Source organism: Papio anubis, chromosome 3, assembly GCF_008728515.1.
Source record: "Papio anubis isolate 15944 chromosome 3, Panubis1.0, whole genome shotgun sequence".
NCBI lineage: Eukaryota > Metazoa > Chordata > Mammalia > Primates > Cercopithecidae > Papio > Papio anubis.
Window position 1 is genome coordinate 79360209 of NC_044978.1, and position 26983 is coordinate 79387191.

A 26983-nucleotide genomic window follows, 5' to 3' on the forward strand; every position below is an offset into this window, starting at 1 on the left:
GTGCTTCGGCGCAGGCGCACAGGGACGGTCGCTGGCCCAGGTGAGCGGGCGCGGTGGTCCAGGTGAGCGGGCGCGTCCCCGCGACGGCGCTGCCTCCGCGAGGCGGTTCACGTAAAGCCAACGAGGCCCTGCCGGCCAGCCGGGAAGGAGGCGTGGATATGGAGCTGGCGGCTGCCAAGCCCGGGGCCCGCGCCGCTGCCTAGCGCCTCCCGGGGGCTCTGTGGGGACGCGCCCCCCGCCGCAGCTCGGGGACCCGTAGAGCCCCGCGCTGCGCGGATGGCCCTGCTTCCGCGCCCCGCGCTCACCCTCCTGTTCCTCCTCATGGCCGCTGTTGTCAGGTGCCAGGAGGAGGCCCAGACCACCGACTGGAGGGCCACCCTGAAGACCATCCGGAACGGCGTTCATAAGATAGACACGTACCTGAACGCTGCCTTGGACCTCCTGGGAGGCGAGGACGGTCTCTGCCAGTATAAATGCAGTGACGGTGAGGGGGCACCCGGGCCCAGCGAGGGCTCCTACTTTCGGGGGATTGGGGTGACGGAGGTCCTGGAGGTGTGAGTGACAGATGCAAGGCAGACCTTGACGGTGTCCTTCGGCTGTGGAAAAACTTAACCACTGCTAGAATCTTGCGGTTCTTGTGATTGAGCAAGCGGGGTACAAGTTCACACCACTATTGTTAGAATGTGAGAGGTCACCTGAGTTTACTGTCCGTTCCATTTGCGTTGCTTCTGAATTACCTTTTCCCCCCTCAATTGCACCAAGTTGCCCAAGAACTTACTGACGTAGGAATCATGGGAATGGGGTGGAACAGACTGATTTTAGCTCAGTTTTTGCTTACGTAAATTGGATGAACATGCGAAGCAAACTGAGAATTTAAAAACCATGCCGTATTAACTTTCTCTGTAATTGATATTAAATGTTTTTTTTTTTCTGCAAACCCACAGACAATAACTTGCGACCTTTGTACAGACTTGGTGTACTCGTGTTGAGAAAGGGTTCCGATAACTCTCCTTTCCTTAGATATCAGTGACCCCCCTCCTCATTGTTGGTTAACGTTAATACAGTTATTTTCATTCACTTTTTTAATATTTTTCGAACTTTCTCTTTGAACCTGAGAACTTGTTTGGTGGCAGTATGAGTACTGATCAACTCAGTATTTCAGACAGATGATTCTTTTGTAGCACATTTTTGAGTGCTTAAATATTTTAATAGGTCAGAAAAATATTGGACTTTCGTTTGGATATTGAAAATGTTAAAAGAGCACTTGGGAGATCATGTTTCCAATAAGATTAGCCAAGGTTAGAGTCTCATTATGCTGGCAGCAGAAAATAATAGGGGATTCACTGACTTCATTGTTGGAACCTGGTTGTAGGAGTGAACTTAAAAGGAACTGATATCATGTAAAGCTGTGATGCCACCTGCTGCCTGCAATTTTCAAGATAATTTCTAGTTTTATGTTAATAGAAGTAAAGGATGAACTGTATCTTGTGTACTTTAAAGCGCTGAACAGGTGCTGAGACATGTTTCATTGCTTCTTAAATTTGTGCCTAAATGTTGTCACCTAAACGTATGCTTCATAAAGATGTTTTTGTTCTTGTAGAACTTGTGAGGAGGATTAAGTGCATAATTTAAGGATCAAATGGTTGCCTTTCCTGAAGCAAATGTTACAGTTTTACTTAGTCATTCCTATTCATTATACAAATATTTGAGTCCCAACTGTGGGTCAGATGTTGTTCTACTTTGAGATTCAGCAGTTAGTAAAACATAAAAATCTCTTTGTGGAGCTTGAGTTCTGGTGAGGGAGAGATGGGCAGTAAACTAGTAAATAAGTAAAATCAGAGGAAGTGTGGAGTCTGAGCAAGGAAGACGAGAGGCCATGTTGGAGGCAATTTACTCTTCTAAATGTTGTTCAGCAAAGGCCTCACTGATGAAAGAATGTTTGAGAAGAAATCTGCAAGTGGTAAGTGGGGGCACTGTGGTTATTTGGAGAAAGAGCATTCCAGGCAGAGGGAATAGCAAGTGCAATGGACCTGAGAAGAAAGGCCAGTCAAGGATGACTCTGAAGGTTTTGGCCTGAGCCAAAGGAAGGATACGGTTGCCATTTACAGAGATAGGGAAGACTTGGAAGGAGTCGAGTTCGTAAATTTATTAGTCTAGGGTTCTAGAGTTTATTTACATTTAAAACATCCCTGAAATTGAATGAATACCAGCCTTATTAAAATACTGTTTTAATCTTTTTATTTTATTTTTTGTTAATATTTTTGAGGCAAGGTCTCTCTCTGTGTCCAGGCTAGAGTGGAGTGGTGTGATCATTGCTTATTGCAGCCTCCAACTCCTGGGCTCAAGCAATTCTCCTGCCTCAGTCTCCCAAATAGCTAAGACTATAGACCATGCCCCCACTACACCAGGCTTAATCTTTCTTTTTAATCTCTTTCATCTTCTACAGTCTTCTCAAAATTTACTATTTGGAGTTTATAGGAAGGTCTCTGGCACAAAAAACACAAAGGAATTTGAGAATTTAAGAAATGTTATATGCCTCAGTGAAAAAATTTTTTTTGTCTTAGTAAGTACTCTACGTTTAGCAGACATGTGGTTTCAAGTCCAAGTCACCATACTGATAGATAATTGGATCTCAATGAAAGAAAAAAAAAATTAGGCCAGGCGTGGTGGCTCATGCCTATAATCCCAGCACTTTGGGAGGCTGAGGCAGGTGAATCAGCTGAGCTTAGGAGTTCGAGACCAGCCTGGCTAACATGGTCTCTACTAAAAATACAAAAATTAACTGGGCATGGTGGTACACACCTGTAGTCCCAGCTATTGGGAGGCTGAGGCAGGAGAATAGCTTGTACCTGGGAGGTGGAACTTGCAGTGAGCCAAGATCGTGTCTCCAGCATGGGTGACAGAGCGAGACTCTGTCTCAAAAAATAAATTAATTAATTAAAATAAAATAAAGTAAAATAAAATTGCTGTTACTTGAGCAGTCTCTCTGGAACAGTGATTCAACCTTTCCTATATTTTGGAATTCAGGTGACCAAATCAGAACCAAACAGAACAATCCCAAATCTGGAGAAACATGGTGATTAAGGGGTGTTTTTAGTTGCAAGAAAGAGATCAAGAGAGCTTAAAAAAAAAAAAAAAGTGAGTTAATGGTAGGGAGAGGTTGGTCAAATAAACATGTCCTTGCTTTACCTGAGGGCCTGGCATTATGGAGACTTTCTCCCTTAGTTTTGGCCATCCTCTCTTGGATAGGAAAAAGGCCTTATTGAGAGTTAAGTATTTAGGGAAATACATTTGATGATCCATTATTTTCTTAAACTTTTTTCTCCCTTACAGCAAGGAAGATTTAAGGAAGAAAACTTTTCGATTTCCTTTGAAAAATAGAACCCAAAACTGGCTTGTAAATGTTTTTAGAATGATGAATAAGTCGTTAATTCATTCAGTGATGTATGTTTTCTAGGATCCCTCTAGCTGTTGTGCCGAGAACAAAAGGGGTCAAGTTGGGGGGTAAGAATGGAAGCAGGGTGACACATGTAAGAGTCCAGACAAAAGACAGGGGTGATTCTGTTCAGGTTGGTAGCAACAGAAGTAATGAGAAGTAGTTGGATTTTGGATATATTTTCAAGGAAGGACCTAAAAGATTTGCTGATGGCTTGGAAGTTAGGTGTAAGTTAAATCAAAAGTGATACTACAGTTTTTGGCCTGAACAACTGGAAGGACAGAATTGCCATTAACTGAAATGGGGAAGAACGTGGAAAGAACAGTTTTCAGGCATTAGGAAAAATAATAACATATTTGTATGCTTTTGAGAATGGTTCAGTGGAGAGTAGAAATACTGATGAGGGAGAGAACTGTTGGAGTCATAGCCTTGGGTAAGTGAGAGGGAGTGGTTTCTAGTACACACAGAGAATTTGGCCAAGTTAATAGGAACATGGGAAGAGGATATGAGCACTGATGCTGGTTAAGTGGGTGGATGTTCAAGTTCTCCTGATTGCCTGCTTTTCTCAGTAAAGTAGGAATCCAGGTCATCAGCTGACAGAGAAGATGGGAATGGGGATGTTGGAGATTTGAGGAATATAGGAAAGTGAACAGACTAGAAAAATAAAGTAGCATTAGGACCCTTTGGAGATTAATGATCATGAATACTTAAAGTCTCAAGTGTTTGGGAGTGCAGGTTGGAATCTTACAAAACTCTGCGGTGAGACCTTTGTGTGACCCAGCAAACTACTTCTTGTGCTTGTCATCTGCTTCATATTCTTTCCGGTGAAAACAGTTGGTCTATTTGGAAGTATTTGCATCAAATTTAGAAAAAATATGTGGAAAATAATCAACTTTGTCTCAGTCTATGAAAATCTTTAGATTTCAGCATTCCATACAAATGATAAACAATCAAGAGAAGGAGCTATTGCTTAAGTCAAAAATTGAAATTAATGAATAGTCTTTCCATGCAGTTGTACACAGTGGTTTTGGTTTGTATCTGCTTACAAATTTTAGAGGACAGTGGCCCCAAAACATCATGGTGTTGGTGTTTTGATGTTACTCTGATTTTGTTTCTTCCATTATTGAGTTTTTGCTTTGTTTGTAAAACCTGGCACCAGTAGAAATGCTAATTTTTAAAATGCTTGGCCACTGTAACACTATAACAAAATTTAAAATATTAATACATTTGTAACATTGGTGTCTGAATCAACTTAACCTGTAATAAAGAACTATCTATATAACTTGCCTTGTTCAGAAATAACTATTTTAATTTAAAGGTGAATTTAGAACTTCAAAATACTTTAGAATTTATCAGGAAATTAGTTACTTCTAAGTTTTTGGTTTTTTGCTGTGGATAAAGAATTATTTTAATTTCATCAAAGAATGTTTCCCCTTGTTTTAATCTGGTAATTTATTGGGTGCCCACTGTGTGCTAAATATCTTCTACATGAGCAAGACTAAGTCCTTTCTTCATAAAAACTGACTCATGTTAATGTTAATTAGGTCAGTAAATGCTAGAAAGAGAGGGGGTGCTATTTTAGATGAGGTAAGCAGGGAAGGCCTCTCTGAGGAAATGACATTCGGAGTTTGCTTCGAAAGAAACTAAAGAACCAATACATATGCCCCTTTTACCGTTTACACTGGGGAGCCAAACTTTTTACCAGCATTTATTTCATGGTGTTATTATCCAATTTTTCATGTACAGTAGATGTTGGCTCTTTATTACTTGATTTTTATCAGCTCTTCTTCTTAGGACAATTATAACCCCTAGCCCTGTTTGACACAGCAGCCTCCTACTTCCTTGGACCTCCATTCCCATTTTTGCCAATTGACCTTCTCTGTACTATCTCTGTTCCTCTTTATTCTCCTATGGTGGGCATGTGTTTAGTTTTTCTGACTTCATTTGTGTCCGATCATTCTCCCATTCAAAGGTAATTATCTCTTATGAGAAAATGTCTATATATGTACATGCATGCCTACACATATGTATGTATCACTATCATTACACACATCACCAGCATCAGGAATTTTTTTATAGATTTGAAATCAAAGTCTATGGATTTAGATAAAATGTAAAGGGAAGGAAAAATAGAAGTACTGCTGTTGTATGTACATTGAGGGAAGTATCTTTCTGATTGAAAAAAAAAAGTAGGCCGGGCGCGGTGGCTCACACTTGTAATCCCAGCACTTTGGGAAACCGAGGCAGGCGGATCACCTGTCAGGAGTTCAAGACCAGCCTGACCAACATGGAGAAACTCTGTCTCTACTAAAAATACAAAATTAGCCAGGCATGGTAGTGCATGCCTGTAATCCCAGCTACTTGGGAGACTGGGGCAGGAGAATTGCTTGAACCCAGGAGGCAGAGGTTGCGGTGAGCTGAGATCATGCCATTGCATTCCAGCCTAGGCAACAAGAGCAAAACTCAGTCTCAAAAAAAAAAAAAAAAAAAAGACAATTGCGACACATGTCTTTAAAGCCGTAGGCCCATATCGTTTGTCTTAGGGTGGTAATCTTTGCTTCTCATGGAAAAGGGTGAGGTACCAGAAATCTGTAGACTGGCAGATGGGAGGGAGGGAGAATGTACAAGGTGTCTAAAAAGTTGGAAACATAGGATAAACATCATGTTTTATTTTCAAATGACACACTCAATATGTTTTTCATTAACCACTAGACACTTTTTTAGATGATATACTTCTAAATTTAAAATAGTCCAGTTAATCTGAACAATATATATTGTAAATACACTATTATTCCTGTTTCCAGACTTTTTGAACATTCTCTGGTGTATTTATTGTACTTTTTTCAGATTAACAACTTGACCTATTACTTAATGTGTATCTCTAGATATGTTTCTAAACATTTTAAACAGTTGATTGTTAAAACCCCTGACGAAAGAGAGGTTCATGATGAAGCTTGAGGAACTAGAATGGGCTTCCCAATAATTAAATGCTGATCTAGCCTCTCTCCTTTTCTGTGAAGAGGTTTATAGTGTGTTAGGGCAAAGAAAACTATAGATAAATATATAGTTTCTCATGATACTCCTGTGAGAAAAACTGGATATGATTTGATGACTTCACTGCTGCTTAGAGAGAGGACTCATCTGTAGTGGACACCTGTCCTGATTAATATCTGCATCTTAAGTTTGTGACTATCTGGGAGCAACAGGCAACACTGGGTGAATAGCTCTAGATTTAAAAACTGCTGAGCAGTCGAGAATGGTGAACTGAAACAAACAAGATTGAATCTTACTATATACAATCTTATATTTAGGCTCAAAATTAAATTGCAGAAGTGCTAAGCCTCTAGCAGTAGGTATTAAAAAGTCTATTTTAGAAATAACTGATTTTTTTTTTTTTTAACTACTGTCTATGTTAGCAGTGAGGCACAGCTGAAACATACTATGTTAGGCTGTTTTAATACAAGTACTTTATCCACCACAAAAGGCTAAAAAGCCCATCTTACCCTACAGTGTTCAGTCTGAGGTGCCGTATTTTAAAGAGATGTGACAAGCTAGAAGTGATCAGTCTTTGGAGGCTGATGAATGCTCACCAAACTCAAAAGAGGCTTTAGGGCAAACAGCAGGGTTTCTCAATGGATGATCTCCATTTATAATGAATATTCCAACCGCCATGGAAATTAGCCTTCCAAGTCTTCTGTTCATTAATTCATCACATACTTATTGCAAAAATTAATCGCAAAGTTATTCCAGGCACTGTTCTAGGCATTGGGAATCCAAAACACAAAAATGTCTGCTTTCAAGGAGTTTGCATTTTAGGGTGGGGAGACATAATAAAATCAGTAGATTAGTGATACAGTATGTTAGAAGGTCATATGTGCTACAATAGTATGGTCAGGGAAGACTTGCTGAGAAGGTGAATGTCTTAGTCTGTTCAGGCTGCTATAACAAGATGCCTTAAACTGGGTGGCTTATAAACAACGGAAATTTATCCCTCAGTTCTGGAGGCTGTGAAGTCCAAGATCAAGCATTTGGCAGATTCATTGTCTGGTAAGGGTCCACTTCCTTGTTCATAGATGGCACCTTCTAGCTGTGTCCTCACATGGTGATGGATGGGGCAGGGCAGCTCTTAAGGGCCACTTTTTTAGGGCACAAATCCATTCATGAGAGATCTGTCCACATGACCTAATCACCTCTAGTAGTCCCACCTCCTAATACCATCACATTGGTGATTATGTTTCAACATGAATTTTGGGGTGATGCAAACATTCAAACCATGGCAGTAAAAGAGAAACTAGTGTCAGGAAAAAGGGCATCTACATGCAGGAAGAGCAGGTTCAAAGGCCCTGGTACAGGAGCAGACTTGCAGTGTCTGTGGAACAGCAAAGAGGAATAGGTTAAGGAAGAAAGGAAGAGAGAATAGGAAGAGGATGAGGTCAGAGAAATCATGGGAGGACCAGGTTATACACGGTTTCATAGGCTTTATAGACTTTGGCTTTTGTTCTGAATAAGATGAGAAGTCTTTGAAGAGGCTCTGAGCAGAAAAAGACATGATCTAACATATTTTAATAAGATCACTTATGCTCAGTGTGGAGACTGGATTATGAGGGTTAGTGTGGGGCAGGGGAACCAAAGTAGGGCAACTAGTTAGGAGTTTATAGCAATAATCCATTGTGGCTTGGAGTGGGATTGGTAGTAGTAGAGATGGTACGAATTGATTAGATTCTGGATATTTTGAGGGTAGAGTCAACAGGATATACCAACAGGATATATGTTGGGTTGAATGTGGGGTATAAGAACGCAAGAACATAAGCAACAATGGCTGACATTATTGCTGTGAGCATCTGGAAGGATAGAGTTACCATTAACTGAAAACAGGGAACTGTGAATGGAGCAAATTTGAGGTGAATGTCAGGAGGGACAGCTTAAGTTTGAGATGCCCACTGGACATCCAAGTAGTTAGTATGTCCTTCCTCTGTAGGCCCTTGTAAGTAGGAAGCCAAGTCATAAACTGTTTTCTTAGGAATGAAGGACCGGGTCGGGCACTGTGGCTCACGCCTGTAATCCCAGCACTTTGGGAGGCCTAGGTGGGTGTATCATGAGGTCAGGAGTTTGAGACCAGCCTGGCCAACATGGTGAAACCCCATCTCTACTAAAAATACAAAAATTAGCCAGGCCTGGTGACGCACGCCTGTAGTCCCAGCTACTCGGGAAGCTGAGGCAGTAGAATCCCTTGAACCTGGGAGGCAGAGGTTGCGATGAGCCAAGATCGTACCACTGCACTCCAGCTTGCTGGGAGGCAAAGCAAGACTCTATCTCAAAAAAAAAAAAAAAAAAAAAAAAAAGAATGAAGGACTAAAAGTAGGAGTTGAAGAATCACGGTGACTTCTCTGTGATAGCTTGAGTCATCTACCCTCATCTTCCAAGGGAAGTTAAGGACCCATCCTTATGATAGGGTTGGAAAAACAAGACCTAAGTGCTATCATTGGCCTTCCCTTTTCTAGACTCATCTTAACCATTCCTTTTTGTATAGATTGTTCCTTTAGAGCAGGCTATAGGTTTTTTTTGTTGTTGTTGTTGGTGGTGGTGGTGGTGTTTTTTGAGACAGAGCTTCGCTCTTGTTGCCCAGGCTGGAATGCAATGGCGCGATCTTGGCTCACCGCAACCTCTACCTCCTGGGTTCAAGAGATTCTCCTGCCTCAGCCTCTCGAGTAGCTGGGATTACAGGCATGTGCCACCATGCCCAGCTAATTTTGTATTTTTAGTAGAGATGGAGTTTCGCCATGTTGGTCAGTCTGGTCTCGAACTCTCGACCTCAGGTGATCCACCTGCCTCGGCCTCCCAAAGTGCTGTGATTACAGGTGTGAGCCATCGCTCCCAGTCCAGGCTATAGCTTTATATCTTCATGAGGTTATACTACTCTCTTGAGGCTGTATATAGTGACCTCAGTTGAGCATGGAACTTCTGAGCAAGTCACTGAAACCGTTTATTTTTTTCTCTTTTTTTATTTTTTAAAAATTCATATATATATATATATATATATATATTTTTTTTTTTTTTAAATAGAGACAGGGTCTCATGTTGCCCAGGCTGGTCTCAAAAACCTGGGCTCAGGCAGTTTTACTCCCTCAACCTCCAAAAGTGCTGGGATTACAGGCATGAGCCCAGCTGAAACCATTTTTCAATTATTACCTTGAGGGGTTACTTATTTTGATGGTTGATTACTGAAAGAGTTGCTTTTTTACCCTCAATTTACTTTTGGAGGGTAACCTTGTCTTTATTTAAGTCTCCTACCAATAAATGTTAAACGAAAATTGGTAGAATACTTTGTGTCACTCATATGTATCCAACTGTGGGGTCATATTTGGAAATTGCCATGTCTTAGGGTAAAATACCTGGGAATATCTCATTTTAGAAGGCAAGATAAATTGTAGCCCCAAATATTTGAAAGGATCATTGTGTAAAATAGGGAGTTGGCTTATTTTTCTGTTTCCCCAAGGGGCAGAGGATTGTTTACAGGTAGAACTTACAAGAAGGCAGAAGAATATCTTAACAATTGATGTCATTTCACAGTAGAATAGGTTATTTCTTGATGTAGGAGGGTTGTGGGAAACATTCAAAGAGACAGTAGGTGACTGGTAGGTTGAAGTGATTTCTATACAAGCATACTTCATTTTAATGTGTTTTGCTTTAATGCACTTCACAAACAATTGTGGTTTGTTTGTTTTTTAACAAATCGAAGGTTAGCGGCGACCCTGCATTGAGCAAGTCTATTGGCACCATATTTCCCTCAGCATGTGCTCACTTAGTATCTGTGTCAGCATTTTTTAGCAATAAATTATTTTTAAGGTCTGTACATTGGTTTTTTTAGACAGTGTTATTGAGCGCTTAATAGACTACAGCATAGTGTAAACCAAACTTTTATATGCACTGGAAAACCAAAGAAATTTGTGTGACTCGCTTCATTGTTATATTGGCTTTATTGTGATGGTCTGGGACTGAACCTGCAGTATCTCTGAGGTAAGCTTGTATTAATGAGGTGAGATGTTTCTGAAGTACCTTCCAAAGTTTAAGATTGCTATGATAATGTCATCTTTTTCTTTGTTGCTGAACACTTGATGCTACTGGGGAGCATTAGCCTTCCAAGTCTTCTGTTCTTTGGAAGTACTTCATTAGAACTGCAGTACTTCTGGAGTACCGTAGTTCACCAAGTATGCCTCTTAAGGCAAAGGAGTATATTTGTGGAATGGTTGACCGAGTGGGAGGGCAGCAGGCAGATTGTGTGGTCCTGTAATGTCTTGTAGTACTAAGGTTATTAAATGATCATCAGATGACCTTGTCTTCCTTAGCCTTAGGCTTTGCCCAAGTAAACTGGTTAGTTAATGGTTATTGAGGTTTGTATGCAATGAAGCATTTGTGGGAGATTGGGAAGATACTATCTTAGCTCTAAAAAACAGTGTTAGAATGTACAGGAAAACAGGTTGGGTTTATCTTTCATACATATGAACCCTATCTGGGAAGTGACCTCTGAAATCTCCAGAAGTCCAGGATAAGCTTTTGTATGTTTCGTATGGCATACGCTTACAAATAATTACATTTTATGAATTGCTATATATGTATATATGTGTATATGTGTACATTTGTATATATCCCTCACCACAGGAGAAATAAAAAGTCTAATTAGCGTTCTTAATGCTCATCAGAATAAAGACATATGCACTTATGTTAGCATTCAAGTAAATATTAAATATTTCTAAGACTAATGTAGCATATTGACCTTTTTGAGTATTTATTTTATTTTTATCATATTTGAAAATTAATTATGATACCATTTATATTTTATAGGATCTAAGCCTTTCCCACGTTATGGTTATAAACCCTCCCCACCGAATGGATGTGGCTCTCCACTGTTTGGTGTTCATGTAAATATTGTCTTTTATTTGATAAGTTTTATAACTGGTAAATCATGTAATACTTTTGGTGATATAAGACTATCAGCATGCTCTTAGATTCACAAATAATTTAGCTGGGTATAAGAGTGATCAGGTTTATTAGATTCTTTTTGGCAAAACTCCTAACCAAAGTAAATGAAGTAAAGTTGTTTTATTTTTGAATCTTATAGATGTTCATACTATTTAAGTGATATTTCCTAATATTATCACATACATAGTTGAAAAGTTTGGAGTACAGAAGTAATACTACTTAGAGGGAAAAAGTATAGATAAATCATGTTTTCTACATTAAAACAAGACTAAGTGGGATAGCTGTGTGGTTGTTGTAGGAGAGACTGGATCTAAGCCAAGTATTATGGGGAAAAAAATGTTTATGAGAATGATTCCTAGACACAAGGATTTTGTGTATAAAGTTATTTAAAATAATTGAAGTTATGGATTCAGAGTAATAGTATCTTTGGGGAATGGAGAAATATTTAAAGATCAAAAAACAACAAAATTTGAGTTGTAGGAAAGTTTTCTGTGATATTTCACATAAAGTAAATTTTATTTGGAAGGAGAGGCCACAAAACACTTTGAATATCCAAAAATCATACTTGCTTAGCCCCTGGAGAATCTTTAATGGACTTAGATTTATCTTTCTTTTTTTAAAACTTATGTTTTGTGTTTTGGACAAATGGAAGTTTTGTTACTGACAGGTAACTATGAGTGTTACCTGTGCAGAATAGGAAGCAGTGAGGCATGGCTGAGAGAGTAACATGGGTGGGTGTGGGTAAGTGTAATGGGGAGATTTATAACATGGAAAATATTTGTAGGCAGAAATGGATTTTGGAACTATCTATACAGCAGTCGTTATCATTTATGCCTATTTAATCTATTTAAATGTGGTACTTCAGCAGAGGAGTTTTGCATTTCATTGACAGTAATCCATCCAAATGCCTTTTGCAGCTTAACATTGGTATCCCTTCCCTGACAAAGTGTTGCAACCAACACGACAGGTGCTATGAGACCTGTGGCAAAAGCAAGAATGACTGTGATGAGGAATTCCAATATTGCCTCTCCAAGATCTGCCGAGATGTACAGAAAACACTAGGACTCACTCAGCATGTTCAGGGTAAGGATGTTCTGGTGGCTTGGGGATGAGTGTACTTTTTAAAGTTTTATCAAATGCTTTATGTTTTAGTATAGGGTTTGTCAATAGAAATCTTTCACATATATTATCTATTGTGACACAGACTTCAATTTTCTGAGGTAAGGAGCTGATGATTTTGTAATCTAAAATGATTTATAGTCACAGAAGCAAAAAGCATTAGGAAACCTTGGGAGAGTAGGGGTGTCTAAGGCCAAGAGAGATAATTCATCTACCTTGTACCCTAAAATATATCTCCAGTCATCATGTAACAACCTAAAGTAGCTAATGTTTGAAACTCTGATTCCAGTTGTCTTAGTCCGTCTGGACTGCTACCATAGACTGGGTGGCTTACAGACAACAGAAAGTTATTTTCTACAGTTCTGGAGGCTGGGAAGTCCAAGATCAAGGCACTAGCAGATTTGGTGTCTGATGAGGACTCATTTTCTAGTTCACAGCAGATGCCTTCTAACTGTGTCTTCACTTAGTGGAGAGGACTAGATAGCTCTCTGGGGCCTCTTTTATAAGAGCACTAATCACATTCACCATCCTTTTGAACTTAAACACCTCCAAAGGCCTCACCTTCTGATTTCATCACTTTGGAGGTTAGGATTTCAACATCAACTCCGAAGAGACACAAACATTCAGACCATACCATCAGTGAATTTAAGAGTATTGCACACCGGATTTGGAGTAGGAATTTCTAGAAGACTTGTCTTTACCTATTTCTGTTGGGAAGGTCCCCAGATGACCCCCAGGTTCAGTGATTTACTAGGAGGACTCATGGGACTCAGCATATAGTTGTACTCACTGCCATGAGGTATTATGGTGAAGAGATACAAAACCAAACTAGCAAAGGGAAAGGGCCCTTTGGTATCATTTTTAAAAGGAGAATGATGATACTCATCTCATAGAGTTGTCATAAGGATGAAACGAAGTATTTGTGGAAATACAAATAAATCACCATTCAAATACTAATAGTTATAATATTTCTCTACTGTCAAGCCAAAGAACATATCATACACTGAAATCAGAAGAGGCAAGGCAGGAAAGGAAAATAACATTTTAAGCACTTATCATAAGATACTGTGCTAGATATTTTATTCATGTTTTCATTTGATGCCAACAGAAACCTAAAGAGGTAGGTGGTGTTATCCCCATTTTTCAAGGAAGGAAACGAAGGTTTAGAAAACAGTAACTTGCCCCAAGTGAGCATTTAGCCTGACTTTAAAATCTGTGTTCTGTCTATTACACAGTATTCTCCAAATAGTCTCATATTATAGCCCTGATTCTAATATCCTAATAATTCATGTCAAGGAAGAAATCTGTGCTGCAGGTAATCTTGAATTCACAGCCTCTGTCTCCCTTTGCAGCTTTTGGCTAAAGTAAACTAGCTGTAAACCTGAAGCATAGATGGATTTATTTCCTGTTTTCTGATTTAAGAAGAATGTGAAACCAATAATCTTGTGACCTCCTATTTAATAGTCATAGCCTCTCCACTTCTGTGGTTGGTTGTTTCTTAATGGCACCGTCTTTTGGAGAACTTTGAAAATGTTAAGATTTTGTAATGACAAGTTTCTTCCTTAACATGAATATTTTGAAACTAAAAGTATTTGGATAACTAAAAGTCACTCTGTGCTATATCTCTTTTAGTGTAACATGTTAAGATAATCTCACCTGGATGTTTCAGGTTTCTTAGAATAAGAAAAGTAAATAAATCACCTTTTCACAGTCTTAAAAAAATTTAAAAACCTGACTGGGCCGGGTGCGGTGACTCACGCTTGTAATGGGAGGCCTTGGCTGGTGGATCACTTGAGCCCAGGAGTTTGAGAGCAGCCTGGCCAACATGGTGAAACCCCACCTTTAACAAAAAATACAAAAATTAGCCAGGTGCCTGTAGTCCCAGTTACTCAGGAGGCTGAGGTGGAAGAATCACTTTAACCCAGGAGGCAGAGGTTGCAGTGAACCAAGATTATGCCACTGCACTCCAGCCTGGGCAACAGAGTGAGGTGAGACCTTGTCTCAAAATAAATAAACAAACAAACAAATAAACAAACCTGACTGGGGAAAAGTACTTTTGATTTCTATGCTCCCATATCCCCAAGTCAAATTAGGACATTGGTCAAAGAGATTGGATTCCGTTTACGTTAAGCCTCTTAACTGATGTATGATCAGTCCTCAGAAGCCATTGGCCATAATGAAATGTTTTGAGGTTTCAATTTTTACACTTTGTTTCTTCCGCACCTAAAACATTTTTTCTTAAAATGCAAATTTAAGAGTATTATCAGACATCTCTTAGTGATTATGTTTTTCAAATAAAAAGAAAGTTAACACTGATTAATCAGTGCTATTTTAAAAGACTCTTATTTGTCTAGTTTAAACAATTGGGCCAAGCATGGTGGCCCACGCCTATAATCCCAGCACTTTGGGAAGACAAGTTGGGAGGATTGCTTGAGACCAGTCTGGGCAACATAGTGAGACCTCATCGCCCCTAAAAAAAAAAAAAAAAAAAAAAAAATTAGCTGGGTGTGGTGTTGTGTATCTGTTTAAAATTAAAAATTAAATTTAAAAAATTTAAATTAAAAATTAGCTGGCCATGGTAATGCCAGCTACGCAGGAGGCTGAGGTGGAAGGATCCCTTTAGCCCAGGATGTGGAGACTGCAGTAAGCTATGACTGCACCATGACACTCCAGTCTGGGTGTCAGAGTGAGACTGTCTCAAAAAAAAAAATTGGGTTGAACAGTTGAATGCATACAAAAAGTAAGATGCATGATAAAGAGACTAAAACTGGAAGTCTATAGATATCTACATGTGTGTATGTAAATATGCTACAGCTTGTGAGAGTTTGGTGACTTTCATCTAGAATACATTTCAGTGCTCACGAGGGATGTGCTTGTTGCTGTGCCGTAATGTGTAACATAGGTGAAAAGAGAGCAATGCAGTTGCCCAACAGTAATCCCATTTTCTTATTTTGCAGCATGTGAAACAACAGTGGAACTCTTGTTTGACAGTGTTATACATTTGGGTTGTAAACCATATCTGGACAGCCAACGAGCTGCATGCAGGTGTCATTATGAAGAAAAAACCGATCTTTAAAGGAGATGCTGACAGCTGGTGACAGATGAAGATGGAAGAACATAACCTTTGACAAATAATTAATGTTTTTACAACATAAAACTGTCTTATTTTTGTGAAAGGATTATTTTGAGACCTTACAATAATTTATATCTTGATGTTAAAACCTCAAAGAAAAAAAAGTGAGGGAGATAGGGGAGGGCACACTTGTCTTCTCAGGTATCTTCTCCGGCATTGCTTCCTAACTTATTATGCCAAACATCTTGACCAGTATCAAAAACAAGTGCTTGTTAAGCAGAGAATATTTGAAAAGAAGAATATAAACTTAATTTTCACAACCGTATTTACCAAAAAGATCAAATATAAAATTCATAAGGTCTATGCAACATTATCTTATTTGGAAATATGGGGAAATTATTACTTACAAGTATTTGTTTACTATGAAATTTTAAATACACATTTATGCCTAGAAGGAACGGACTTTTTTTTTCTATTTTAATTACACATAATATGTCATTAAAGTACAACATAATATGTTGTTTCTCTGTAGCCCATTGAGCATATGAGTAAGTCCCATTTCTATTAGGACTACTTACAAGGACAAGGTTTCCATTTTTCCAGTTGTAAAATTGGAACCATCAGCTGATAACCTCGTAGGGAGCAAATCCAGGATAGCTGAGTATTATGTAATATGCCTAGAAGGTGATGTGAATGTGATTCAGAAGCATAGCCACTCCTATTTTATGAGCTACTCACATGACAAATGTTATCTTTTGCTATAACCTTTGTTAAGTTGGAGAAAAGATGGATTTAATGAGATAAATGAAAAGATACTTAACATAATACATCAAGGCACTATTTGCTGTTATGCCTTGTTATTTATTTCCCAGCACTTGTTTCTTATCATAGATTTTTTAAAGACTATAACCTTTTACTAACTGTGGTCTTACTAAAATTTGTGCTTGATACTGCTTTTCAGTATCAAAGCATCCCTTTAACTAGAGCCAAAGGGATGGAAAAGGCAAGATATAAATAACTGCCTCTTGTAGATCTCCTATTTACATTGAAAATTATTACCATATGTTTAGAGCAAATCCCAGAAAATTTCAACAGCTTCTGAAGATGTCTATGAATGTGGAAAACTTTTCAATCTCTTGGAATGCTCAGTTATGTTCCTAGACTGGTCTTTTCTGACTACTGGTTGTTAACCTTTCCGTAGCCCAGGACCTCAAGCCATATATATCCTTTGGGTATAACCCATGGCCAAAGTTATTAAGATGAAATGACTTTCAAAGTCAGAGAAGGACAGCATAGGGAGAGGCGGTTCTTTGTAAGTCATTACAGGTAGAACAGGGAAGAAGGAAAAATATGTTCTGCAGAAAGGGCCATGTTCCTAACTTTGGAGATGTGTCATTGCCAGGAACCTAGTATCTTCCAACTTGAATTGGTGGCAGCTGTTCCACTGAGACAAGGCGCATGTATGCCTTGTGGCTAAGTGAGCAAACTGGGCTTCCTCTTAAATGTTTGGAATCCTCAATTGATTCTTTATTTCAAACTTTTATAAAAGATACAGTTTTGTAAGCCATTATTAATAATTAATGCTTATCGGCCAGGCATGGTGGTTCATGCCTGTAATCCTAGCACTTTGGAAGGCTGAGGCGGGTGGATCACTTGAGGTCAGGAGTTTGAGACCAGCTGGCCAACACGGCGAAACACCATCTCTACTAAAAATAGAAAAATTTGCCGTGCGTAGTGGCGCATGCCTGTAGTCTTAGCTACTCAGGAGACTGAGGCAGGAGAATCACTTGAACCCAGGAGGTGGAGGTTGCAGTGAGCCAAGATCGTGCCACTGCACTCCAGCCTGGGCAACAGAGCAAGACTCTATCTTAAAAAAAACAAAAAAAAACTTAATGGTTTGTCAATATTTATTATTGAAATATTTGTCCAGGTAACTTTACACTTATAATGAATTCATGGATTTTGAGCAGCATTGGCTTTCTCAAAAGGACAAACTCAGAATATCTTTATAAAATATAATTCATGATCACAAATTACACAAAAATCAGTAGAAACAGTTTTTATGTTCAGATTTAAAAAAAAACTTGGAATACTTTTAGATTTACAGAGAAGTTGCAAAGATACATGGAGCACTTCTGTGACCACTCACCCAGTTCCCCTAGTGTTAACCTTTTATTTAACCGTGAAGAATTTGTCAGAAGCTAAGTAACCAATATTGGTAATTACTATTAACAGAACTTGACTTTATTTTTCAGATTGTGCTAGTTTTTTAATTAATGTCATTTTTCTTTTCCAGGATCCAGTCTAGGATACCACACTGAATTAGTCATCATGCCTAATTAGTCTCTGGTCTGTGATAGTTCCACTGTCTTTCTTTTTCATAAACTTGACAGTTTTGAGGAGTACTGATCAGGTGTTTTGTAGAATGTGCCTCAATTTGAGTTTGTCTGATGTTTTCTTCATGATTAGAGTGGGGTTATGGATTTTTTGGAAGAATACCAGAGGTGAAGGTCCTTCTCACTGCATCATGTCAGGAGTTACATGCTATCAGCTTGATGGTGTATTAACTTTGGACACTTGGTTAAGGTAGTGTGTGTTGCTTTTTGCTGCTGAAAATTACTGTTTATTTTCCCTTTCCATACTTCTATTCTTTGGAAAACAGTCACTAAGTCCAGTCATGGGAGGTGGTGGGTGGGGAAGATTACATTCAACCTCCTGGAAGTGGGAATATCCATATGTAGTATTTGGAATTTTTGCATATGGGAAATTTGTCTCTCCCTCCCACTCTAATTTGTTTATATCAGTATGGACTCATGTATATTTTGTATTTTGGGTAACACAGTATTTGTTGCTTAAATTGTCCAGCTTGGCTATTAGGAGTTCTGCCAGGTTGGCTGCTATGTCCCTTTGATGTGCCCATCCTTTTGATTTTTGAGCACTTCCTTGCTTTCTGGCACTACAAGATGCTCCAGGTTCATCTTGTATATTCCCTGCCCCAATGCTAGAATCCCTAGAATCAACCCCTCCTCCAAAGAGCCCTGGTTCCTTTTGTTGGAGAATCATACTTAGAAACCAAGAACTGGGCATTAGATGTGCTTGTTGCTACTGGGATGTCATTGTTTGCAGCAGAATTGAGAAATATGTAGGTATATTAACCCATGCATATGTACACATCTGTAATTATTATTGTAGGTGTGTACACAGCTCAACGTGAGTTTGTACTGCTGTCTTCAACTCAAAATTTGTCCCAACATTTTAAGGCATATATTTAGATTTTGAAGTTGATATTTTCCCAATTGACAGAATAAACTCATTAAAAGCGCAAAAAACCGAGAACTAACTTTCAGCAGCTCTTTGCAAGAAATGTAATATTGATACTTTAAAATAATACTGCCTTCAAATGATGCCTGTCTCTTTAAAATCTTTTGGCATAGTTCTTCCAGGGACAGATATGGCCGTATTTATTTCATAGATGGAAAAACTGAGCACAGAGCTGTAATGAAGACAGAATTGAGATATGAGGGCAAAAGCTAATTAAACACATCTTCACAGGTAGCCTTTCTTTCAGTGAACCTGTAGACTAGTCCAGTAATACTCATTAAAATTAGTTGTTAGAGGCTGGGCATGGTGGCTCAGGCCTGTAATCCTAGCACTTTGAGAGGCCAAGGCAGGCAGATCACTCGAAGTCAGAAGTTCGAGACCAGCCTGGCCAACATGGCAAAACCCTGTCTCTACTAAAAATACAAAAATTAGCTGGGCATGTGGGACACACCTGTAATTCCAGCTACTCAGGAAGTGAAGGCACAATAATTGGTTGAACCTGGGAAGCAGAGGTTGCAGTGAGCTGAGGTTACACCGCTGCACTCCAGCATAGGCGTCAGAACAAGACTCTGTCTTGGAAAGAAGAAACAAATTGTTAGCCTAAAACCCACTCTCTCTAAATTTAAAAGAGTGATTATTTCTTTCAGTATTTATAGAAGTATGAGATTATCAGAAGGTGTGATGCACAATGCTCATTATTTTATCATAGTACAAGACAGGTATAACATCTAACAGTAAAGAAGATGGAATCTTTCTATAAAAATTCTGTTATTAATAGTTGACTGACTTCAGTAACTTTGAGGAGTAGAATGAAACTTATTAGGCAAGATCTTTTCACATACACTATGTTGCATTGTTCAACATTCATAGAAATTACTTGCAATATATTGATTTAAGCCTTATGTGGTGACTGGTGCTATATTTGAAGTAGCATTTTTAGTTTGCTGTTTTTCCTCACTGCTTAATCCTACAAAAACCAACCATCTGCCTAAAAAATAAAAGAGCAAAAATGAGTCAGTGCAACCAGTATATGAAAAATAATAGTTATTAATAAAACTATAAAGGGATCAGTAGTGTCATCTTTTATATATGTCACAATGATGTTAGACTTTTTGCCTCAGACTTCCTTATTCAGTTTCCATTACATCCTTCAAAAATCTCCTTGTTGACAACTTGACAAACATTTCTTTGTTGGCTTTCAAGTTTTAAGTATAGCAATCAGAATCACAGAAATTTAATATTTCTATGAATTCTGTGAGAAAACAGGTAAACACCAAAATTAGTGACCAAAATTTTTAAGTTGTAGAATTATCTCTGAACTTAACTATATTTCATTCCTATGATAGGTGACAAGCCAAGACCTTCAGTTTCAATAAGTTCCACTTTTATTTATATTTCAAAATAATATATTGCCTTGAAATAATGCCTATCTCTTTAAAATCTTTTGACACACTTCTTCCAGGGACAGAGATGGCTGTTTATTTCATAAAGGAGACACTGAGCGCAGAGAAACTGTAATGAAGACACGATTGAGATAGGAGGGCAAACCAGTTTCAATAAGTCATTTTTATGGAAAACTATTCAGATATAGGAAGAATCCAGTCATCTTATCAGTTAACTTAGTGTATCTGAATTTTAATGGATTTACTGTGGGAATATTTTTCTTTGAGAGGGAAGAGAGCGCTTGGTAGGATTCCAGTCTATGTTGGTGGTTCTCAAACATGAGTATGCATGAGACTCACTGGCGGGCTTGTTAAAACACACTGCTGAACCCCACCCCCTGAGTTTCTGATTCACTAGGTCTGGGGTAGACAAGAGAATTTGCGTTTCTAACAAGTTCCCAGATGAGGATGATACTGCTGGTTCACAGACTGCAGCTTGGGAAGTAGTTTAGATAATCTTCAGTGCTGAAAATAACTAATGTACTGAAAGCTTGCTGTGGGTTCAGTACTGTCATAGGAGTTTGCCATTTACTGTCTCAAAAACTCTGGAATAGATTTGGACCTTATTTTACAGCAAAGAGTTTGAAGCTATGAGAGGTTAAGTTGCATTATCTGTCAAATATCTAACAGCAAATAAAATGGGGAAGCCATGACTAGAACCTGGGCAGCCTGTTTCCCAGTCCCAGGCACTCAGCCATTTTACTGTGGCTAGCTGTTGCTTTAAGAGGCTAAAATTATACATTTGTAATTCTGAAATAAGTACCCCAGAAAATGCTCTATATTTATGTTTTTAGACAAAATCCTGATCAGTGGTGAATAAGGGGGAAAAAAAGGTAGACAAAATATTGTTTTAAAATATATAACCACATAGACTATAGTAGTAACATTCTGAGATGATAAGATACTTAGGGAGAAAAAATGACAAATTCCTTCCCTCTGCTCTTTTCAGATAAGTGGAAAGTCAGCCAACTGGAGTTCCACTCTTGTAGAGGGAATGTTTTCAGGACTCAGAGACCCTGAAAGTGAGGCCAAAGGACTGTAAGTTCTGGTGATCAGATAACTCATTCAGACTGGATAAAAGCCAGAGTGTAAATGTGAAAACCCTGAATTGTAGTCAATGGCTAAATATTGAGCCACATGCAAGGCAACTGGGGTAGGTAATGAGGAAACCAAAAAATGCCACTCCTGTTTCCAACGAGTACAAGAAGATGGTAATAACCAATATTCATTGAACTCTTCACATGGCGGACAGTATTCTGAGTCCTTCACAGTCACTTAACCCAATCATCACAACCACCATACAAGGGAAATATGGACATTCCATGTCTTTGTTGCAGAATAAGTTACTAAGACAGTGATTTCTGAGATATTTTATGCATAGAGTGAAATGAACAGTAAATGGTTTGAGTAAAAACCCTTCTTTGATTTCATACTCTATTTAATGACATCAAGACGTGAACCACAGGCAGATGTGGAAGTTATCAAATTAGATTTTTTCTCTCCCAAATAATGGCATGAGATGAGTTCCTTATACCTATTTCTTAAGTATTCCTTATACTTATTTTAATATATTAGAAATGGTGCCTTAACACATTTTAATTTTTTCCCACTCTAAGATTGCTTGCTTTTAAAATTACAAAGTCCAGAGGAATTACAAAAGATAAAGCCACCATTTCATCAAATCTGAAAGCATTGTCAAAGTAAATTTTGTACAATAGCCAACCACCCAAGGAGGAGCTAAATTAAATCCAACATTGAGCAACCCATGGTACCTTGTTAGCACACTGGGTGGTATTTTATGGGTAGGACAACATGCTTTCCCCAAGAAACACCATAGAGACCCTCATCGTTCTGTGAATTTCTGCATGATCCTGTCCCTGAATTAGCTCTACCTGTGAAAGCCAGATTTGAAAAATCCAGGAGTAACCGGGTGCGGTGGCTCACGCCCATAATCCCAGCATTCTGGGAGGCCACGGTGGGCGGATACCAGGTTGGGAGTTTGATAGCAGCCTGACCAACATGGAGAAACCCCGTCTCTACTAAAAATACAAAATTAGCCAGGCATGGTGGTGCATGCCTGTAATCCTAGCTACTTGGGAGGCTGAGGCAGGAGAATCGCTTGAACCTGGGAGGCAGAGGTTGCGGTGAGCCGAGATCATGCCATTGTACTCCAGCCTGGGCAACAAGAGCTAAAACTGTCTCACAAAAAAAAAAAAATCCAGGAGTTACCTGTAGTTTACTTTGGCCCAAGTCTCCTATACAAACAAAGAGCATTTAAAATAAGTTACTGCAAGTCCTACAAAGTAACTCGCACTGGGGAAAGGACTACACATGAAACAGGAACATATACGCCACCAACTATGGGATACCTCAGAGAGATTCCGAGTTTGGTTCCAGAACACCAATAAAGAGTCACACAAATTTTCTGGTTTCCCAGTGCATATAAAAGTTGTTTATACTAAAGTGCAGTCTATTAAGTTTGCAATAACATGTCTAAAAAAATAATGTATATACCTTAATTTTAAAATATTGCTAAAAGATGCTAGAGATCACCTGAGCCTACAGTGAGCTATAATCTTTGTTGATGTGGGTCTTTTTGAGGGCTGCTGACTGATTAGGGTGGTATTTGCCGAAGGCTGGGGTGACTGACAGTTTCTTAATAAGGAAGTTTGCTTCATTCTTTTTTCTTTTTCTTTTTTTTTTTTTTTTTTGAGATGGAGTCTCGCTCTGTCATCCAGGCTAGAGTGCAGTGGCATGATCTTGGCTCACTGCACCCTCTGCCTCCTGGTTCAAGTGTTTCTCATGCCTCAGCCTCCTCAGTGCCTGGGATTACAGGTTCCTGCCACCGTGCCCAGCTAATTTTTGTATTTTTAGTAGAGACAGGGTTTCACCATGTTGGCCAGTCTGGGCTCGAACTCCTGGCTTCAAGTGATCTGCCTGCCTTGGCCTCCCAAAGTCCTGGGATTACAGGCGTGAGCCACTGCACCTGGCCATCCATTGATTGTTCCATTCACTAAAGATTTCCCTGTAGCATGTGATGCTGTTTGATAGCATTTGACCCTTCTTTCAAAATTGGGGTCAGTCCCCCCAAACCCTGCCACTGCTTTGTCAACTAACACTCTGAATCCTTTGTTGTCATTTAAACAGTATTCACAGCATATTCACCAGGAGTAGATTCTATCTCAAGAAACCACTTTCTTTGTTCATCCATAAAAAGCATCTCCTCATCTATCAAAGTTGTATCATGAGATGGCAACAATACAGCCACATTTTCAGGCCCTACTTTCAGTTCTATTTGTCTTAATACTTCTGCCACATCTACAGTGACTTCCTTCACTGAAGTCTTGAACACCTCAACATCATTGATGAGGATTGGAATTAACTTCTTTCAAACTCCTGTTAATGTGGAGTATATATACATACACCTGTATATAACGTTTGTGTGTATATATAAAATGGGTTGGTATGTTGTCCTGCCCATAAAATACCACCCAGTGTGCCAATTGAAGTATATATAATTTAAAAATATTTATATATAAATATATATTTATATATATTTACATTTATATATACATAATATATATTTATATATAATATATAAAATATAAATTTAATATATTAAAATAGAATATATATATATTTTTAAAGAGAGTCTTACTCTGTCACCCAGACTGGAGTGCAGTGGCACAATCAGCTCACTGCAGTCTCAAACTTGGGCTCAAACAATCCTGCCATCTTAGTGTCCTGAGTTGCTGGGAATACAGGCATGTGCCGCCACTCTTGGCTAATTAAAAAAAAATTTTTGTAGAGACAGGGTCTTGCTTTGTTGCCTAGGCTGGTCTCAAAACTCCTGGCCTCAAGCAATCCTCCCACCTTGGCCTCCCAAAGTGCTGGGTTTACAGGCATGAGCCACTGTGGCTGATACATATATTTTTGATTTTTCGTTTTTCTTTTTTTTCCCCCTCTAGTTTCTAGTTACATACCGTAAGTGGATATTTTGATCTCCCATGAATCACAGATGTTCTTAATGGCATCTGGAATGATGAATCCTTTCCAGAAGATTTTCAATTTACTTTGCTCAGAACTATCAGAGGAATCACGATGACAACTACAGCCTTATGAAATGTATTTTGTAAATAAGACTTGAAAGTCAAAATTTCTCCTTGATCCATGGGCTTTAGAATGGATGTTGTGTTAGCAAGCATAACAGCATCAGTCTCTGCACATCTCTATCAGAACTCTTGGATACCAGGTGTATTGTCAATGAGGAGTAATATTTTGAAAGGAACCTTTTTTTCTGAGCACTAGAGCTCAAGAGTGGGCTTTAAATATTCCGTAAGCCATGCTGTAAATAGATGTGCTGTCACTAACTAGGCTTTGTTGGTCCATTTATAGATCATATTTAGCATAATTCTTAAGGGTGCTAGGATTTTCAGAACGGTAAAGGAATGTTGACTTTAAAGTCTTCAGTTGTATTAGCCCCTAACAAGAGCATCAGCCTGTTCTTTGAAGCTTTGAAGACAGGCATTGACTTCTCTCCAGCTATGAAAGTCTTAGATGGAATCTTCTTCCACTAGAAGGCCGTTTCATATACATTTAAGATTTGTTGTTCTGACTGGGCATGGTGGCTCACACCTGTAATCCCAGCACTTTGGGAGGCCGAGGCGGGCAGATTGCTCGAGGTCAGGAGTTCAAGACCAGCCTGGCCAACATGGTGAAACTCCATATCTACTAAAAATACAAAATTAACCTGGACATAGTGGCACATGCCTATAATCCCAGTTACTTGGAAGGCTAAGGCAGGAGAATCGTTTGAACCCAGGAGGCAGAAGTTGCACGAGATCGCACCACTGTACTCCAGCCTTGGTGACAGAGCAAGACTCTTATCTCAAAAACAAAAGATCGTTGTTTAGTGTAGATGCCTTTATCAATGATTTTAGCTAGAGCTGGATAACCTGATGCAGCTTCTACATTAGCAGCTGCTGCTTCACCTTGCACTTTTATATCATGAAGATACCTTCTTTCCTTAAACCTCAGGAACCATCCTCTGCTAGCTTCCAGCTTTTGTTTTGCAACTCCCTCACCTCTCTCAGCCTCCACAGAAATGAAGAGTTAGGACCTTGCTCTGGATTAGGCTTTGGCTTAAGGGAATGTTGTGGCTGGTTTTATCTTCTATCCAGACCAACTAGAACTTTCTCCATATCAGCAATAAGGCTGTTTAGCTTTATTATCTTTTGTGTGTTTACTGGAGTAGCATTTTTAATTTCCTTCAAAATTTTTTCCTTTGCATTCATGACTTGGCTTTTCTCCTTTGCACTCACAACTTGGCTAACTGGAGCAAGAAGCCTAGCTTTCTGCCTACCAACATTACTTCCTCACTAATTTAATCATGTTTGCTTTTGATTTAAAGTGACAGACTCTTCCTTTCATTTGGACACTTAGAGGCCTTTGTAGGATTATTAGTTGGCCTAATTTCAATATTGTGTTTCCAGGAGTAGGGAGGCCCCAGGAGAGGAAGAGAGAAGGGAAAGGTCGGTGGAGCAGTCCAAACGCATACAGGGCTTATGGATTAATTTCCCCTTCCTCTATGAGCGCGGTTCATGGTGCCCCAAAACAATTGCAATAATACTCAAGATTACTGATCACAGATCACAATAGCAGACATAATAACAATGAAAAAATTTTAAATATTGCGAGATTACCAAAATGTGACACAGAGACAAAGCGAGCCAATGTTGAAATACAGGCAGTATCTGCTAAGTGGTATAAAACAATCTATGCCTGTACCTCTAGAAAGTCAGGAAGAGTAGATGTTTGGGGCAGCTGGGATTAAATGAGGCCGAGCTCACACAAGTGATGTGAAATTGCCTCGGGCTAGGCGGTCTGTGTGTATCCCCTGGGTGGCAACTGGCATGTCCCAGCCGGCCTGGGGGCGAAGACCGCGTACCTCTCCTCGCCCCCGCGGGCTCCGGAGTGACTGGGAGGAGCTTTAACTCTGTGGGAAGGACCAGCACGATCCACTGTAGCTACGGCGGCGCCAGAACCAACTGGCCCCACTCTCGGGGGCAGAGGGCGGGGCCGTCGAGGAAGGGCCGAGGGCGGGGCCGGGAGCCTCTGGCTTCAGGAAGCGGAGGCCAGGGCGTCTGGCTGTGCGCTTGGCCGCAATGAGCTCGGCGTCGGGGCTCCGCGGGGTGCACCCCGCAGGTAGGCCGGGGTCGCTGACTGGGCACCGAGCAGGTCTGCGTCTTGCTCCTGCTGGAGGGGAAATGCGGATTAGCGGGCTGGTCTCGCGGACCGGAGCGGGGCGGCGGGTTCCTTCGGCTTTGCAGGGCGGCCTGGAAAAGTTGCACTCTTGGATTGAAGGGCTCAGGGCTGGCGGGGACGGCTTCGAGCGTCAGTCTAAGAAGCACTCCGGGACCTGGCCGCCGCCTCCTGGCGGTCCCGGGTAGCGGCGCCGGCGCCGGGGCATGCCCCTGCCGCCTTTGTCCTCCTGGGCAATGAGCACTTTCGGGGCGCCTCGGCTGTTTAAACCTTAAAAGGCTGGCCCCACCTGGGCCTGACGTTCCCCCACGCCTGGCCGTTTTAAATGCTGACTTTTGGGGGTTGGATCTT

General features: G+C 39.8%; 2 protein-coding genes across 6 annotated transcripts in view; both read left to right on the plus strand.

Moving 5' to 3' along the window:
* Nucleotides 1–19829, plus strand: PLA2G12A (phospholipase A2 group XIIA). Its single transcript, XM_009207366.3, has 4 exons — nucleotides 1–484; nucleotides 11279–11355; nucleotides 12334–12499; nucleotides 15493–19829. Exons 1-4 carry the CDS (start codon nucleotides 277–279, stop codon nucleotides 15609–15611), a joined length of 570 nt encoding a protein of 189 aa, XP_009205630.1. The 5' UTR covers nucleotides 1–276; the 3' UTR covers nucleotides 15612–19829.
* Nucleotides 17858–26983, plus strand: part of CASP6 (caspase 6) — a 23492-nt gene continuing 14366 nt past the window's right edge. The window contains exons 1-2 of one of the 5 annotated variants that reach the window (XM_009207363.4): nucleotides 17867–17957; nucleotides 21321–21409. Coding sequence is in view for 1 of the 5 variants with exons in the window: in XM_003899084.5 (XP_003899133.1) it covers nucleotides 26536–26575 (40 nt within the window). In the remaining 4 variants the exon portion in view is untranslated. Of the gene's footprint in view, nucleotides 17958–18082; nucleotides 18195–21320; nucleotides 21410–25591; nucleotides 26576–26983 lie in introns of those variants that run through there. The other 4 variants (XM_009207362.4, XM_009207365.4, XM_009207364.4 and 1 more) reach the window with 4 other exon arrangements.

Bases quoted from the DNA above. Each gene is read 5' to 3' on its own strand.
- PLA2G12A (XM_009207366.3), top strand. From the start codon at position 277: ATGGCCCTGCTTCCGCGCCCCGCGCTCACCCTCCTGTTCCTCCTCATG. The intron at 485-11,278 runs GTGAGGGGGCAC...TATATTTTATAG, and splicing joins CCAGTATAAATGCAGTGACG to GATCTAAGCCTTTCCCACGT. The intron at 11,356-12,333 runs GTAAATATTGTC...TGCCTTTTGCAG, and splicing joins CTCCACTGTTTGGTGTTCAT to CTTAACATTGGTATCCCTTC.